At 37.7% G+C, this 17,206-nt stretch overlaps 1 protein-coding gene across 1 annotated transcript in view; it reads left to right on the top strand.

Annotated features, from left to right (window-relative positions):
* The window catches only part of LOC127663071 (rap guanine nucleotide exchange factor 2-like), a 167,185-nt gene that overhangs the window by 94,963 nt on the left and 55,016 nt on the right, over positions 1–17,206 (top strand). The window contains exon 6 of the mRNA XM_052154485.1: positions 2,804–2,971. Coding sequence (XP_052010445.1) covers positions 2,804–2,971 — 168 coding nt within the window. The remainder of the gene's footprint in view (positions 1–2,803; positions 2,972–17,206) is intronic.

Below are 17,206 nucleotides of genomic sequence, written 5' to 3'. Positions count from 1 at the left end.
TATGTGGGGTCCAGAGTGTCATCCATTTTTAGTCCCCTTCTGTAGCTTTTTTAAATTAAAACATTTTTTTATATTATATATATATATATATATATATATATATATATATATATATATATTTTTTATTATGGTAGAATGGGATTATCTTTTTAAGATTTTGGATTCGGGAGTGCATTTATTGGATGGATTAGGTTACTTTATAGACACCCTGTAGCAGCAGTACAAACAAATGGACTAATTTCAGATTGTTTTACTCTGGATAGGAGAATCCGACAGAGTTGTCCTCTTTCCCCATTATTGTCCTGTCTTGGCCTGGAACCATTAGCAGCCACGATAAGAAAAGAGGATGATTTTCCCAGGGGTGATGGCGGGAGTTATGGCGCATAAGCTTCTGCGTTACGCAGATGTTATTTTATTATTCGTCTCTGACCCTACTATGCCTTGCCTCCACGTAATTATTTATTCCTTTTCTAAGTTCTCAGGATACAAAGTCAATTGGTCTAAATCCAAAGCTTTGACTCTGACACCATACTGCCCAGTATCAGCTTTCCAGCCGGGCGCCTTCCAGTGGCCCAAACAGGGCATTCAATATTTGGGTATTTTATTCCAAGCAAATTTGTCAGATTTTGTTAATTTTAGTTAACTTTGACCCTTTAATAAAAAGATTTTCGAGCGATGATTGGGAAGGTTAATGTTATTAAAATGAACTGTATTACAAAATTCAAATACCTGCTACAGTCACTCCCTATAGATGCCCCCTCTCTTATTTCAAGCAATTTGAGAGCATAGCAAATTATTTCATTTGGAATGGTAAGTGTCCCATATTATATTTCAGTAAACTGCATAGGCTGATTGAAAAAGGTGGGTTAGACCTACCCAAGATTTTGTTTTATTATTATGATTTTGGTCTCAGACATTTGGCTCATTGGTAGCTTCTACCTGAAGAACCCCTCCCTGGTTTTGTATTGAACAGGAAGTTCTTGCCCCTATTTCGTCATTGCAATGCCTTTCTATCAATCTAACTGGAGAAGTTAAATTACACCCCGTTATCTTGCATTTGCACTTGATGGGACAAATGTGTCCAGAGTGTTTAATTTGGATATTTATCTAAATGTTGCCTCGAGATTATGGCTGAACCATAAACTATGTATTAATAAGTCCACTTTCTGATGGCCAGATTGGATTGTGAGGGGTGTTACTACACACTGTGACCTATATGAGAGTAGTGTGTTGAGATCCTTTGAAAATTTGTTTCAACATTTTGGGATCCCCAGATCTCAGTTCTTTAGGTTTCTACAGCTGCGCCACTTGCTCTGAACTATTTTTGAGAATAGGTATTCACCCCCTAAAGCGGCAGAGACTATGAGAGTGGTGGTTACTGCTTTTGAAAAAGGTCATGAGGCATCAGTGTATTACTCTGTGTTAATTCAGTGTCTGGGGATGGAGCCTCAACCACTCTCAAGAGATTATAGGAAAAAGATTTAAACTTGGAATCGGAGGAGGGAGAGTGGGCTAGGATTCTAAAAAACATCAAGACTGCACCTAGAGACTCAAGGGTGCACCTTATTGGACCCACTCTAGATTGTATAGGCTTGGTCTTAGAGACACACCCACCTACTGGCGAAGCCAATCAGAGGATGGAGACATAACCCATGACATTTGGGGGTGTGTTGAGATCCAGGAATTTTGTTTGAAGGTTCAGATTCTGGTGTGCGTCGTATTAGGCACTTGGGTAAAATTAATGATTGCCAGGCAGATCATTTTAAGTGGCTGGAGGTCAGCTGAAGCACCCTCCTTTCTGGAGTGATGGGAAGGGTGGGTAAGTACAGCGGGTTTGTGGAGAAATGGGATAGGTATATGTCATTTATTGATTGGTGATTATTATTATTCTATATTTTTTGTTTAGTTATTGATTTATTTTGTTATTATTATTTATATATATATATATATTTATATATATATATATATATATATATATATATATATATATATATATATATATATATATATTTATTTTGAGGATTGTGAGGGGAGTGGTAATAGTGGGGGTTAAGATTGATTTTGTGTATATATGTTTTGTTTTTCCTGTGTTCATTTATGAGAATCAATACAAAATTGTTAATCTGATAAGTATTATCACTGCTGTTTTCTTGATATCTTCCTAATTTGGCTAGCATTTTCCATGTGAAAGATGAATTTGCACCAAAATACCATAATGTTTTATTGTACGCACAAGACTTTGACGTCAACAGCATAAAATGTGTCAAGTGTATACTCCTCCCTTTCAACGTTTGATATGTGTTCTAATTTATTTAACTATATCCTAATCATACACAATCATATGGTTAGTTTCATTTAACTATTTGCATTTAACATTCCTGCTGTCCACAACCCTATCAGAACAGACCTGCAACCCATTTTTGGGGCTGTGAGAAAAACTCTGTTGACCAGTTGAGAAATTCTGATCTAGAATACAGCTGTTGTCACGTAGTTTGATATTTAAAATATCTACCATTTAAACTCCGTTCTTATGGACGGTTAGGTTAATAACTTCTGTGGCACACAATTTGACTCTGAAAGGGTCCTTGTGAGCTGCAGGCTCCCTGCTTCTCCCCTTCAGTTGTGCTCTCTCTTTGACGTAGGCGTGTGAGACTCAGCCCACACACACACACATACACACACAACACAGACAGGCTCACACACCCACTGCTATTTTTACACAGCGCCAGCAAGAGGGGTGGGAGGGGATGGGGGTGAGGAGGAGAGAGAAAGAGATTGACTCCGTTCTCTCCTTCGTTTGCAGGTGGACTATATGGATGAGAATGAGGAGTATTTTCAGCGGCAGGCATCGCATCGACAGTCACGCCGAAGGTTTCGCAAGATCAACCAGAAAGGCGAGCGGCAAATCATCATCGATACGGTAGACCCCTATCCAGCAGGCAAGCCACCCATCGGCAGGGGATACCATACGGTCAGTCCAACGCTTTAACTTTAGCTGCTCAACCTCTCCTTTGAACTTTGCCCCTCCCACTGTAAGAGTGTTACTGTTCCTCACCTGTTTGGCTTTGCTGTCCTGTTTTATAATGTGCTGGTAAATGTACGTCATTCAAACGCTTGTTGTTTGATCGAGTAATGTTTTGTGCTGCATTTGTTACATATGCATAGGAGTAGTCACTATGACCAAAGTCTTATATTGCAGTAATTTTCGTAATGGTAATGGCCTCTTTCCAAAAACAATTTAGCATTTAGTAATACTTTTGTTAAAAGCAAAAATCAAAACAGTAAAATTAAAATGTATAGGTCCGACTTTAAATTCGGACTGGATGAGCCCACTGATATATAAATAGAACTGGATCGCTGATGCAACGTTAAACTGCCAGCGGGAGGTGAAGCCACCGGAAGTGTTCGAGCAGCCCAACCTCTCATAGAACGTCAATGACTGACAGGAGAAAACACCCGTTTCACCATCTCCAAACCTGCGGATATGAAAGTTGCATTTCTCCCTGTAGTGACAATCATATTTAATGTTTGATTTGTTTGTTATGGATAATATTCATTACCATGGAAAAGATATTTGCAGAGCATTCACCTGCCCCGTGTTCAGTCTGCAGCACAATATCACCAAAAAAAACGGGAAAACAGTCCACAAGTTGTAATTAGGTAAGTAGGAAAAGCTGTAATATCTGCTTGTTTAGGGTGACAATACATTCTTAACCCTGAAAGGGACTGTAAATAAGTCAGACCATTATTGCCTCAAATGCCCAGGATTTGCTTGTTTTCACATTGAAGTGCTCTCTGTAGTCAATTTAAGTCATTGTCCTCCAGTCGAACCCGTGTCAGTTTAATTTGACCCATCTTTGCTTTGCTTGTCTCCCTCAGTCTCAGTTCCCGCTGCACGATTGACGGAGGGAGAGGGAGCGTGCACTCTTATTCAAGTGGCCACGAGAACAAGGCACTTTTTGATAAAAACATAAAGCAAGTAACTCTGAACAAACACTTCATTTATCACAGTAAATAAGTCTGAAAATGTATTTTGTTTCTTACCTCAGTTTCAGTGAACTTGTTTGCATTCAGCTGATCTGTTAGCTGATGACGATTGTTAAAGGTGGATACTGTTTGATAAAGATATACAGTACATAACTTTTAAGAAACAGGACATATTTCTGACTTTAAATGAATAAATAATTACATGTGTAGGACGTTTGCGTTGTACGATGTACATGCAGATTTCAGATATAAAATCGGTAGTTTACTCGCTGAAATTTTATGATTTCCTATTAAGTCAATAGGGACATCGGAATGTTTGGGCATAGCAATATGACGGTGCTGTGGCTTCACTGATATGATGTCATGAGCAATCTAGATCTAAATATATAACAGTGGATGAGCAACATTTGAAGCCGTTGTTATTCTAAACGAAATTATATTAAATTGCATTGTTTCTCGGCAACCGTTAATACTTAAACTTCATCAAGTTGTGCACTTATAACACCATTATTAAAAAGATCTTCTGCATCTTGACTTGTTTTTGAAGACATCTCACTCTGTATTTTCACACTACTTTTGAATTACTTATTTTTCTTTGTCACTCTAATGTGTAAATAATATAAAGCAGTACTGTAATATACAGTAAGATATTACAGTATACAGTAACACAAAGTATTGTAAAATAATGTAACATAAATAATGTAAAGCAGTATTATAAATTACATATGTTAACGTAAAATAACAGCAGTTATGCAAATAAAAATGTAGTACTGTAAATATTGTGGTTACATAAAATAGCTCAGCAGGAACGTACAGTTGAAGTCAGAAGTTTACATACACTTAGGTGTATGTAAGTCATTAAAACTCTATACATTATTTTAAACACCACAGATTTCATCTTAGCAAACTATAGATTTGGCAAATCTACTTTGTGCATGACAAGTCATTTTTCCAACAATTGTTTACAGACAGATTGTTTCACTTTTAATTGACTATATTATATTTCAAGTGGATCAGAAGTTTTACATACACTAAGTTAACTATGCTTTTAAACAGTTTGTAAAATTCCAGAAAATTATGACAAGCCTTTAGGCAGTTAGCTTCTGGTAGGCTAATTGGCTTATTGGAGTCAATTGGAGCTGAACCTGTGTATGTGTTTTAAGACCTACTTTCAAACTCAGTGCCTCTACGCTTGACATCAAAAAATTGTGAACCTCCACAAGTCTGGTTCATCATTGGAGCAATTTCCAAATGCCTGAAGGTACCACTTTCATCTGTACAAACAATAGTTTGCTAGTATAAACACCAAGGGACCACGCAGCCATTATATCACTCTGTCTTCTAGAGATGAATGTAGTTTGGTGCAAAAAGTGCAAATCTACCCCAGAACAACAGCAAAGAACCTTGTGAATATGCTGGAGGAAACAGGTGGACAAGTATCTATATCCTCAGTACAATGAGTCATACTGTATTTTGACATAACCTGAAAGTCTGTTCAGCAAGGAATAAGCCAATGCTCCAAAACTGCCATAAAAAAGCCAGAGTACTCTATTCAAGATACACATGGGGACAAGGATTTTACATTTTGGAGAAATTTGCTCTTGTCTGATGAAATAAAAATGGAACCTTTTGGCCATAATGGCCATTGTTATGTTTGACAAAAAGGGTGAGGCTTGCAAGCCGAAGAGCACCATCCCAACCGTGAAGCATGGGGATGGCAGCATCATGTTGTGGGGGTGCTTTGCTGCAGGAGGGACTGGTGCACTTCACAAAATATATGGCATCACAAGGAAAGAAATACCATATGTGGATATATTGAAGCAACATCTCAAGACATCAGCCATGAAGTTAAAGCTCAGTCTTAATTGGTCGGACTTAAATGGGTCTTCCAAATGGACAGTGACCCCAAGCAAAGTTGTGGAAAAATGGCTTAAAGACAATAAAGTCAAGTATTGGAGTGGTCATCACAAAGCCCTTACCTCAATCTGATAGAAAATTTGTGGGCAGAACTGAAAAAGCATGTGCGAGCAAGGAGGCCTACAGACCTGTCTGGAGGAATGGGACAAAATTCCAGCTGCTTATTGTGAGAAGCTTGTCGAAGGCTACCCAAAAAGGTTTTATCCAAGTTAAACAATTTAATGGCAATGCACCAAATACTAACAAATTGTATGTAAACGTCTGACCCACTGGGAATGTGATGAAAGAAATACAATCTGAAATAAATAATTCTCTCTACTACTATTCTGACATTTCACATTCTTAAAATAAAGTAGTGAAACTAACTGACCTAAGACAGGGAATGCTTTCTTCGATTAAATGTCAGGAATTGTCAAAAACTGAGTTTAAATGTATTTGGCTCAGATGTATGTAAACTTCTAACATACACAGTACATGAAATAATGTACTGTAACATAGAATATCATAGCAGTAACATAAAAGTAGTACTGTAAAAAATTTTACAGTGACGTAAAATTACGAAGCAGTAATGTAAATAACGTAAATCAGTACTTTAAATAATGTACTTTAAATTCCCAATTTCTTCTATTTTTAAATATTTTTCGTGCTAAATTATTTTAGATCTTCCAACGAGATATAGCATAAAACAAATGCAGCCTCAGCCTTCATTGAAGGAAAAAGTTATCCAACACCTTCATACAGGTGTTGGATAATATAAATTCATACAGAATCTAACTGCCCCATTAAACTTAATAGCTGTTGTGCCACCTTAAGCAGCAACAACTGCAACCAAAAACTTCCAGTAACTGGAGATCAGTCATTCATAACGCTGTGGTGAAATTTTTGACCACTCTTTTGCTTTAGTTCAGCCACATTGGAGGGTTTTCATGCCTGAACTGCCTGTTTAAGGTTCTGCCACAGCATCTCAGTCGGGTTCAAGTCAGGACTGTGACTAGGCCACTCCAGAACTTTAATTTAGCTTGTTTTGAGCCATCCAGAGTTGGACTTACTCCAATGCTTCGGATCATTGTCTTGCTGCATAATCCAGTTGTGCTTGAGCTTCAGCTCACAGACTGATGACCAGACCTTTATGATTTTGTGCTAGAGAGCAGAATTCAAGTTTCCCTAAATTATTGGAAGTCGCTCTGGCCCTGAAGCAGCAAAGCATCTTAACACCATCACACTACCACCTCCATGCTTGACCATAGGTATGATGTACTTTAGTGGAATTCTGTGTTTGAGTTACGCTAGATGTAATGGGACCCCTGTCTTCCAAACAGTTCCACTTTCAACTAATCCACAGAACATTCTCCCAAATGGTTTAAGGGTCATCAAGGTGTGTTTTGGCCTCACCACTCTTCCATGAATGGCATTTTTGGCCAGTGTCCTTATGATAGTGGAGTCATGTGAGAGAGTTCCTTGGATGTTGTCCTTTACTTTTTTGTCACTTCCTGAATGAGTCGTCGCTGTGCTCTTGGAGGAATTTTGGAAGGTCGGCCACTTCTGGGAATGATCACTACTGTGCCAAGTTTTCTCCATTTGGAGATAATGGCTCTCACTTTGATACTTTGGAGTCCCAGAGCATTTGAAATAGCTTTGTAACCCTTCCCAGACTGATGCATTTCAATCACCCTTTTCCTCTTCATTTCTGGAATTTCATTCTACCTAGGCATAGTGGTCTACTGGGTGAGACCTTTTAGCCAACTTCATGCTGCTGAAAAGGTTATTATTTAGGTGTTGATTTGATTGAACAGGGCTGGCAGTAAACAGGCCTGGGTGTGTTTAGTCCAGCTGAACCCCATTATGAATGAAGATTCATAGATTTAGGGATTTTGTAACTAAGGGGGCAACTATTTTTCACACATGCCCAGTTGGAAATGGATAACTTTTTTTGCATCAATAAATAACATTATAATTAAAAATACATATATGTTGTGTTTACTCCAACTCCGATTGCTTTTGTTTTATGTTAGATTTTGTTTGAAGTTTTGAAACAATTTATTATGAGATATACACATAAATAAACAGCACTATATCTACAACGGTATACCAAAAACATATTGACATATTTCTGCCGTTGCATTGTAAATATGACCGTCATACCGCTCAGCTCTATGCATGATGTCAGCTGATTCCATTTATTTTACTGCTATGACAAAATGTGATAATTTATGGCATTTATGATAGCATGTCATCACCTTGACCAGTTGTTCAGTGGATATTTGTGTAGATCTTCAAGTACTGTTGTTGCTTTCACATTTGGTACAGTGGAAAGTACCTTTCTTCACTCCCATGTGTACTGCAAGCTCTCTCTAAAGTTGTTTATCTTGCATGAGGCAAAAATATTCTTTGTTATAGACCTCTCATGGAAGTTATGCAACAGTAACATTATTCAAAGTGTATGTTACTGGAAGTCAACCCAGTCTTCATCAGTTTATTGGCACTCCTTTTGGTAATGTTAACCACTTCTCTGTCCTCACAATACCAATGTGGAAGGAACAAGTTTAGCCACTTGTTCCTGTGGTGCTCACTCTGTTAATGTTAACATTAGATGTGCTGTTGGTTTTGTTCAATTATTTTTCTGCATTAAAGGTGAAGTGTGCAATTTCTCTTAAAATATGTTGTCCAATCCTAGCCTAATATGCAGAGACATCATTAAGCTATTGGCAGATTGACTTTTCCAAATAGTGAAGACACTGTAGATCAAAACTTTGCTTTTGTTTGAGCATCCTTACATAATGACACTGACTCAACTGACAGCTCATTGACAACAAAAGGTGTGTGTTTTGGTCAGGACTATCCAGTCAATGGTCAAATCAAAGCAATTCCCTTTGGTGTTGGTAGTGGTTCAGGAATTACACTAATAAGAATGTGAGACCCATTGGTCAGACAATGAAATTCCCCTACACTCACACCATTGATTGGAAATGTTTTAATAGCGCTTTAAAGCCCCAGTATTTTACACCTTTTGAGGGAATCAACCTCAATGAATGATTTACTTGTAGTTGTCTCTATGTTTAGCTGGGATATAGGAAGGTATTTTAACTTTGAAAAAATGTCACCCTTCAGCTTAAGGTGCAAAAGCTAACCGTTCACAGTTCATGTCACTTTGTAAGAGGGCACAGCGTTAAGCTTGTTTTAGATCCATTAAACTGAGTTCAGGTTTAAAATGGGTTTGTGCTGGCTCTTTATAACATTTTACAAATAGTCCAAGCATTTTTAGAGACTCTCTTCAGCTCATTATAGCTGCTTTTACACTAAGTGACTAAAGTTCAGTATCACATCTTCATTCAAATGGGAATGTGATGTTGTTTTTACACTTTTATTACCTTACTCTTGATGTTTCTTACTTTCTACTAAATGTGTTTGTACCTACTGCATCATCAGCAGCAAGTATGTGTAAAATGCTTCCTTTTTCGCTTTACTCATTTCCTTGTTGTGACTGTTGTATTGTTTTTATATAGGCGTTAGCTGCTGTTCTGACTTCGTGTGTCCATTGTCAGTGTGCCATAATAGCTTAAGATTGGTTTTATGTTTTCAGTTCCCACTGTGCACTGTGCAGCTGGTTGCAACCATGATCATTGAGCCCAATTGAGGCTAATTGAGTGGAAGAAAACACAGAGTGATACAAATATCACACAATATTTTATATTTAAATCCATTTTCATTATATGCACATTCTTATTAAACATTATTTTCTATATGCAATCTATATGATATTAAAGGGGTAATGACATGCCTTTTTATTATTTTATTATGTTCCCTGAGGTTCACTTGTAATATTAGTGAAGTATTTTTTGCACATAAAACAGTCATATATTTGTAAAACATGATAATTTTCCACCCTCATTCTGTGACCCTCTTTTAGAAATGCTTGGTTTTGGTGCTGCTTCTGCTTTGACATTAAATGCCCACTGTTAAGATTGCTCTGTGCTCTTGACTGGCCTGTCAGAAATGCTTTGTTTTGGTCTCAACAGTGGGATTTTCATAAACGCTAGATAAGATTCCTGTAGCTTAACTATTTGAGCATGGAGCTGCTAATTTCATGGGTTTGATTACCATGGGAAAACTAAAACTGTTACTGAACAAACGTAAACCTCAAATGTAATCCGGAGGCACAAATGAAAGTATTATCATGTACGTGGAGTCACACTCCACGTACACCGTTTCTTTCTTAGGATTTTGCCTATGCCCACCTATAATAAGTGATGATACATATGGCTGCCAGAACAATGAGGAGGCTTATGACCCGGAACTCTTTTAATCTACTAACGGTATGCTGCTGCACCGTTTAGTGAATTGTGTGTGTGTACAGGGATTCTCTCTAAATGTGCATAGAGCTACGGGAGCACAACTGATGGCACAGTCAAGACAGACAGTCCGACTAATCTGATCCACCAATCAGAATGTTCATTTCAGACACGATTGGATACTTGCTAACTAATCATATTTTCCGTTTCAGTAAGGGGCGGGACATTTCCAGATGCACAAGCATCCCTCAAGTAGCCGTAGTTTGCGCTGTAATTTTATTTCCCTGCTAAACGTAACATATATTTAAATGTAACTTATGCAATTAAACTTTGTGAAAATACTGCAAGTTATTGCACCCGTGCTAGTTTTTGATGCTCTTTGCAAATGCTGGACAACTGTTTCCGTTAATTATATCAAATGTCTTTTTTCTTTTGCCTTTTATAGCTGTCGGTGGTGCCTTTTTCTCGTGTTCCCAAATCATTCCAATTAATTTTTTTAAGTAGGAAAATAATTTGAATTTACACAGAAAAGCTTATTATAGTACACAAATAAAACAAATAACCATTCATTCTTATGTAGGCTTTATATGGTAATACAAGGTAATGTGTTAACGTGAACATTACTACACTCATTTATCAACTGTTTATTGAGTATTATGTATGTCTTGCTTTATTAATTAGATTAATACATTTTCATAGTAGCTTAAAGAAAGGAACATTAATGATACCTATTAATTTAAATATATATTTAACATCAAATTACCATACCATGGTTATCTACACCTTCATACATTCACATTATGCCCACTTCTTCAAACACTACTACACCACTGGTCACACTGCTGTGGATAAATAGCCTCTTTGGGGTGCTTTGATTTTTAAATTGTGTAAAGTTAAATTGCACTGCACTGAACTTGTTTAAGTATTATACATAAATATGCACACCAGAGCATAAGGGGAAAACACTGTCTTACCATTTATCAAGCCCTGCAAATTTGCTCAGTGAAAAACATCCTGTAATCATGTTTAACCGTCAAATAAAGTCCCTTTTTGCATCCTGAAGTTCTTCAGAACACCGCACAATGAACAAAACAAAGCTCAGGTGTTCTTTTGAACTTCAGAACTTGGTAACTAAAAATGCAGTGATCCTGCGTGAGATGCTAAAAGACAAAAAAAAGAAAAAGTGATATTCAGGGCAACTGTCAAAGACACGCATCCAGCCCGTGTTAAAAGTATTTAGAAAATGCACAAAAGCCTATTTGAGCAGCCACTAACTCGCCCTATCCTTGAAAAACTGACCCAATCATGGTCGGAAAACCTAATAATTTGTCCAGGATGGGTTGAAGACCTCTATTGCACATGTAGAATAACCGAATAGTGATTTTGGTATTCGAATAGTAGCACATCGAACGGTTATCCGAATGTCGAATATCCATACACATCCCTAATTTTTGGCATCAGACTGAAATTATTTTGCTCCGTGCTGCTTTTCGTACACTATTGAAGTATTGACTAAGCTCCTCTGCCCTAGTCAAGATTAGAGGTACAATGGTATATATAGGTTTTACCAATTAATCTATGGCGATAGTTGCCAATAGGTTTTCCATCATTTGGTCATTTCAAAGTAAGTGTTTCAGGCTTGTTTATACTTAAAAGTAGCGCGTTATGTACCAAATCTTCATTTCTTTCTGGTTATTTTTAGGATTTGGATTGAACAATAAACTGCATCTGAGATTTTATTAATTTAGGACTCTTTGTCTGTCCCCCTCATAATGAGGAAAGAATACAAATTAGTTTTGACATTCTATAATCAATTTTCAAAACTATCAGTCGATTAATCTGTTATCTACCTTTCTTACTACCTTAATTATCTGTATTGGCAAAATCCACTATTGGTCGACCTTTAGTTGAGATACAGATTTGTCATATTTTGAGGCACTTTGTAGGTCCACAAAGTAATTCAGCACAGTTTGGAGTCAAATAATCAGGTACAGTTCATTCATTTCAAATATTATAATGCATGCACCACACTCCTTCACTGCAGTCAATTTATCATGAAGAAAGACTTTTGAAAGTCTCTTTATCCTGCACCAAGCGATGTGACAAAACAGAATGCCTTTGACGTTTAGGAAAAGCTTGGCTTTAAATGTGTTTTCTAGTGTCTTGCACATGCAAATCAAGGCTTCTGCCTACTACATTATTCCATCATCCATTTTACCTGCAAGTTAAATAGGCTGGATTACTGTGGAAACCAAATCAAAATTGTGCTGATCCACTAATTTGATTGGACAAGTGGCAGTCCAAGTGTTCCAATATTTCTTATAACAGCACTGGAATGTTTCCAGACTGATCTCATAAAAATGATGTGTCACTGACAAAATTATATTACGTGGTTCCTTAATAGTATCGCAGTAATTTCAAGGTGACATGCCCACTGAGTGGTGCTAAAAGAGAGTAACATTTTCTCCCCAAAAGATAAGGTTTTAAAAAAAAATTAATGCTTTGTTTTAAATCAACAAATCCTAACCAAACTTTTTAGTTGTCAAAAAATCATTAATTAATATAATTGCTTGCCATATTTTGTCTGAGAGTCTGAGTTAGTTATTAATAGAATTCATGTATTAAAGCTGTATCTCTCTCTCTCTCTCACACACATACACACACACACACACACACACATACACACACACACACACACACACACACACACACACACACACACACACACACGTTGTATCATCAGCCTAGTGCCAATGGGTGAGTCACAGCTGTACCAAAAATATTGACTTTTGAAGTATGGACTAATGGGCTTCTCTCTAATACCACCTGCCTCTGACATATTTGTCACATAAAATAAAGGCCATTTGCTTTTAAAAAAAAAAAAAAAATGTATTTTCAGGACAGAAAATATCAAGTTATTTAATGGGGAGTTTTAATGATATTTGTTGTCTGTCAATGGAGTAACTTAAAGTTAGGCAGTGTCTAGTGCCCCCCTTCCTCTCTTGTAATGTGGGGCAGCTGGTCTTTAATGATCATGAATTCTTCTCTTTGTAAATAAATGCCAGCTTTTTTCTTACTTAGCTGATGATTGCTTCTCAGTTGTTCAAAAACTACATGACTTATCTTAAACATTGCTACAGCATCTTTTGTATTTTGTTGCATAATAGGCTGGCTTTCCATTCACGTCCTAAAGCTTTAGGACTTTTGTTTCTGTATCTGCCTCATATTTCTCAGCTATGTGTGTGTCTCTGTGCACTTCCCTCTGCTGTTTTTGTGATAGTGGATGGTTTTTATAAAGGATGTGTCCCTCTCCTCCTCCCATAGTATGACTTGCAAAGTGCTTCTTAACCGGATTCCTCTGAGTCTGCTCTGCTCTTGAATAACTCAGTCTGATAATAACTCTTTATCTTCTCTGCTTCTCCCCTCATACTGGCTACTGTGCAGGAATGCGTTAAGCCCCAGGTATAGTACTTAATCTCTCTTTCTGTGTGCATGTGTATGTGTCATTATGGCTTTGTTGTGATTTAATATGTGTTTGTGTCTGTGTGTGTGGTGGGGGGGGGGTATTTATAGGTTATTTGTATACGTAATAAGGGATTATGAACATTAGGTCAGTCCAGTATGGCTTATTTGTGTGGATGTGTTTTACAGTTTATGTTTAAGTTCAAACACAAGTTGAAGTAATTTTTTAATCACTTCACAGATTTCATATTAGCAAACTATAATTTTTGCAAGTCATATAGGACATCTACTATGTGCATGACATGAGTAATTTTTCCAACAATAGTTTACAGACAGATTGCTTCACTTTATTTGACTATATCACAATTCTAGTGGGTCAGAAGTTTAAATACACCATGTTAACTGTGCCTTTAAGCAGCTTGAGAAATTCCAGAATATAATGTCAAGCCATTAGGCAGTTAGTCAATTAGCTTCTGATAGGCACATTGGAGTCAATTGGAGGTGAACCTGTGGATGTATTTTAAGGCCTACCTTCAAACTCAGTGCCTCTTTGCTTGACATCATGGGAAAAAATTGTGGACCTCCACAAGTCTGGTTCATCCTTGGGAGCAATTTCAAAAGGCCTGAATGTACCATGTTCATCTTTACAAACTATAGTACACAAGTATAAACACCATGGTATCATGCAGCTAACATATACACAGAATCAGGGTTCCAGCCGACTTCCATCCCCTTAAAACATCTTGTCTGGCAATCATGACACCAGTTAGGACTCAGTTTTGAAAATTGAGTGCTCAAGATATCACACATAAAACAATGGACCTTCAACCAAAATTCATGGAATATTAACACACCACCACAAAACATTGGTTGTGTCTCCATCTTCTGAGTGGCATCGCCAGCAGGTGGGTGTGTTTTTAAGACCAAGCCTATACAATCTAGAGGGGGTGCAATAGAATAGATGTAAAATTTTGAATTGCGTAAGGTGAACCCTTGCATCTCCAGATGCAGACTTGAAGTTTTTTTAGAATCCCAGCCCACACTCCCTCCTCCAATACAAAGTTTAAATCTTTCTACCATAATGTCTTGACAGAAGTTAAAGCTCCGTCCCCCAGACTCTGAATTAGCAGGGATGCCTCATGACCTTTTCCAAAAGGAGAAATCATCACTCCCAGAGTATCTTCCACTTTAGGGGGCTGTATGCTACTCCCAAAAATAGTACAGAGCAGGTGGTGCAGCTGTAAATACCTTAAGAACTGAGATCTGGGAATGTTTTCTTTAGTGCTGGCTCAAGTAAGAGTAGGGGAGTCATTACATTGATAAGTAAACATCTACAATTAAAATCTCTCAAACAGATTAAAGATAAATTAGGGAGAATCATTATTGTTTTAACAGAAATTCACGACTGAAATCAATGTTTATATGGAGACCAACTGGTCCTCAGTATCCTCTGTGGGCGTGGCTTGGGAAGCACTTAAGGTGTTTTTTAGAGGCCGGATCATACATTATGCCTCATTTACCAAAAAATTAAAAGCATGAGAACTTGTGGAGTTGGAAAGGAATTTTAAAAGTGCTGAGGCAGAGCTGAAGTGCCGAATGACATCTGATGGCCTCTGAGAATTGACCTTATTGGAAAAAAATGTATAATATTTTGTCGCGGAAAGTGTAGTTTTGGTTATTCAGGGCAAGACAGTAATTCTTTGAGTCAGGTGACAAAGCAGGGAAGCTTTTGGCTAGATATATAAAGCAGAGAGACTTTTTCTACCATTCTCTCAGTGAAATCTGCTGGTGGTGAAATTTTTACCTCAGCCATTGATATTAATTATGCCTTTTAAGTTCTATCTTAATCCCTTAAATTCCACGTCTTCTTCTACTGATGAAGATATTAGAAAATTTGTGGAACCATTAGAACTCCCTAAATTGATGACTGAGCAAAAAATTATCTTGATTCTGAGGTAACCTTGGAGGAGCTTGACGAGGAAATTAAGGCCCTGCCTACAGGCAAGGCTCTGGGGCCAGATGGTTTTGCCGCTGAATTATTTAGATCTTATGCTACAGAATTGGCTCCACTTTTGTTAGAAGTTTATACAGAATCATCAAAGAATGGAAAACTTCCCCCAACCATGACACAAGCCTGTATCAGTCTGATTCTTAAAATGGACAAATATCTAAGTGAGTGTATAAGTTACCATCCAATTTCCCTGATCCAGCTAGATTTACAAATGTTGCCAAAAATTTTGGCTAACCAGTTAAGTACAATTATGACATCTCTTAATCATATAGATCAGGTGGGGTTTATTCGGGCCATAGATCTTCTGATAACATTAGGAGTCTCATCAATATCATGTTGTCAGTAGCAAATTATCAGTCTCCGGTCACTGCCATCTCACTTGAGAAAAGGGATTTGATATGGTAAAATGGGATTCTTTCTACAAACAAATGGATTAATTTCAGATTATTTTACCCTGAATATGGGCACTCGGCAGGGTTGCCCTCTTGCCCCATTATTGTTCTGTCTTACCCTGGAACCATTAGCAGCCGCGATAAGAAAGGAGAATGATTTTCCAGGGTTGATGGCGAGAGGTGTGGCGCATAAGCTTCTGCTTTACACAGATGGCATTTTATTATTCGTCTCTGACCCTACTTTGCCTTGCCACCACAGAATTATTCATTCATTTTCCAAGTTCTCAGGATACAAAGTCAGTTGGTCTAAATCCGAAGCTTTGGGCTTTCCAGTTGCCCAAACAGGTCATTAAATATTTAGGTATTTTATTCCAAGCAAATTTTGTGGATTGTGAGGGGGTTACAACACTGCGACCTGTATGAGAGTGGAGATCCTTTTAGAATTTGGGTCATCATTTTGGGATTCCCAGATCTCAGTTTTATAGGTGTATATACAGCTGTGCCACATGCTCTGTACTGTTTTCTGGAGTGGCACACACTTCCTAGAGCAGCAGATGCTTTGGGAGAGGTGATTGCTGCTTTTGGAAAAGGGCATCAGTGTATTACTCCCTGCTAATTCAGAGTCCGGGGGATGGAGCTTTCACTTCTATCAAGAGATTATGGGAGAAAGATTTGAACTTGGTATTGGAGGAAGGAGTGTGGACTAGGATTCAAAAAAATGTCAAGTCTGCTTCTAGAGATGCAAGGGGTTCGCCTTATGCAATTTCATATTTTACATAGATTTTATTGGACCCCCTCTAGATAATGTAGGCTTGGTCTAAAAGACACACCCACCTGCTGGCAATGCCAATCAGAAGTTGGAGGCAACCCATGTCTTTTGGGGATGTGTCAAGATCCAAGATTTTTGATTAAATATTCAGAATTATTTGTGTGACATTTTGGGCACTTAAATGTTACTTTGCCCCAGACTTTGTATTTTGGGCGATGGGGCAGTTATAAATTTGGGGGACAAATATATAAAAAATTGTCTTCTGACTTGCATGATGATTGGCAGACAAATTATTTTAAGGGGTTGGAACTCGGACTGAGCGCCACAATTCCTGGAGTGGTGTGCAAAGATTGGGTGGGTGGCGTCTTTTGAGGAGATG

This window comes from Xyrauchen texanus, chromosome 23 (assembly GCF_025860055.1).
Source record: "Xyrauchen texanus isolate HMW12.3.18 chromosome 23, RBS_HiC_50CHRs, whole genome shotgun sequence".
NCBI lineage: Eukaryota > Metazoa > Chordata > Actinopteri > Cypriniformes > Catostomidae > Xyrauchen > Xyrauchen texanus.
The sequence above is the reverse complement of the archived record's forward strand: the minus strand, read 5'-3'. Positions and strand labels throughout refer to the sequence as shown.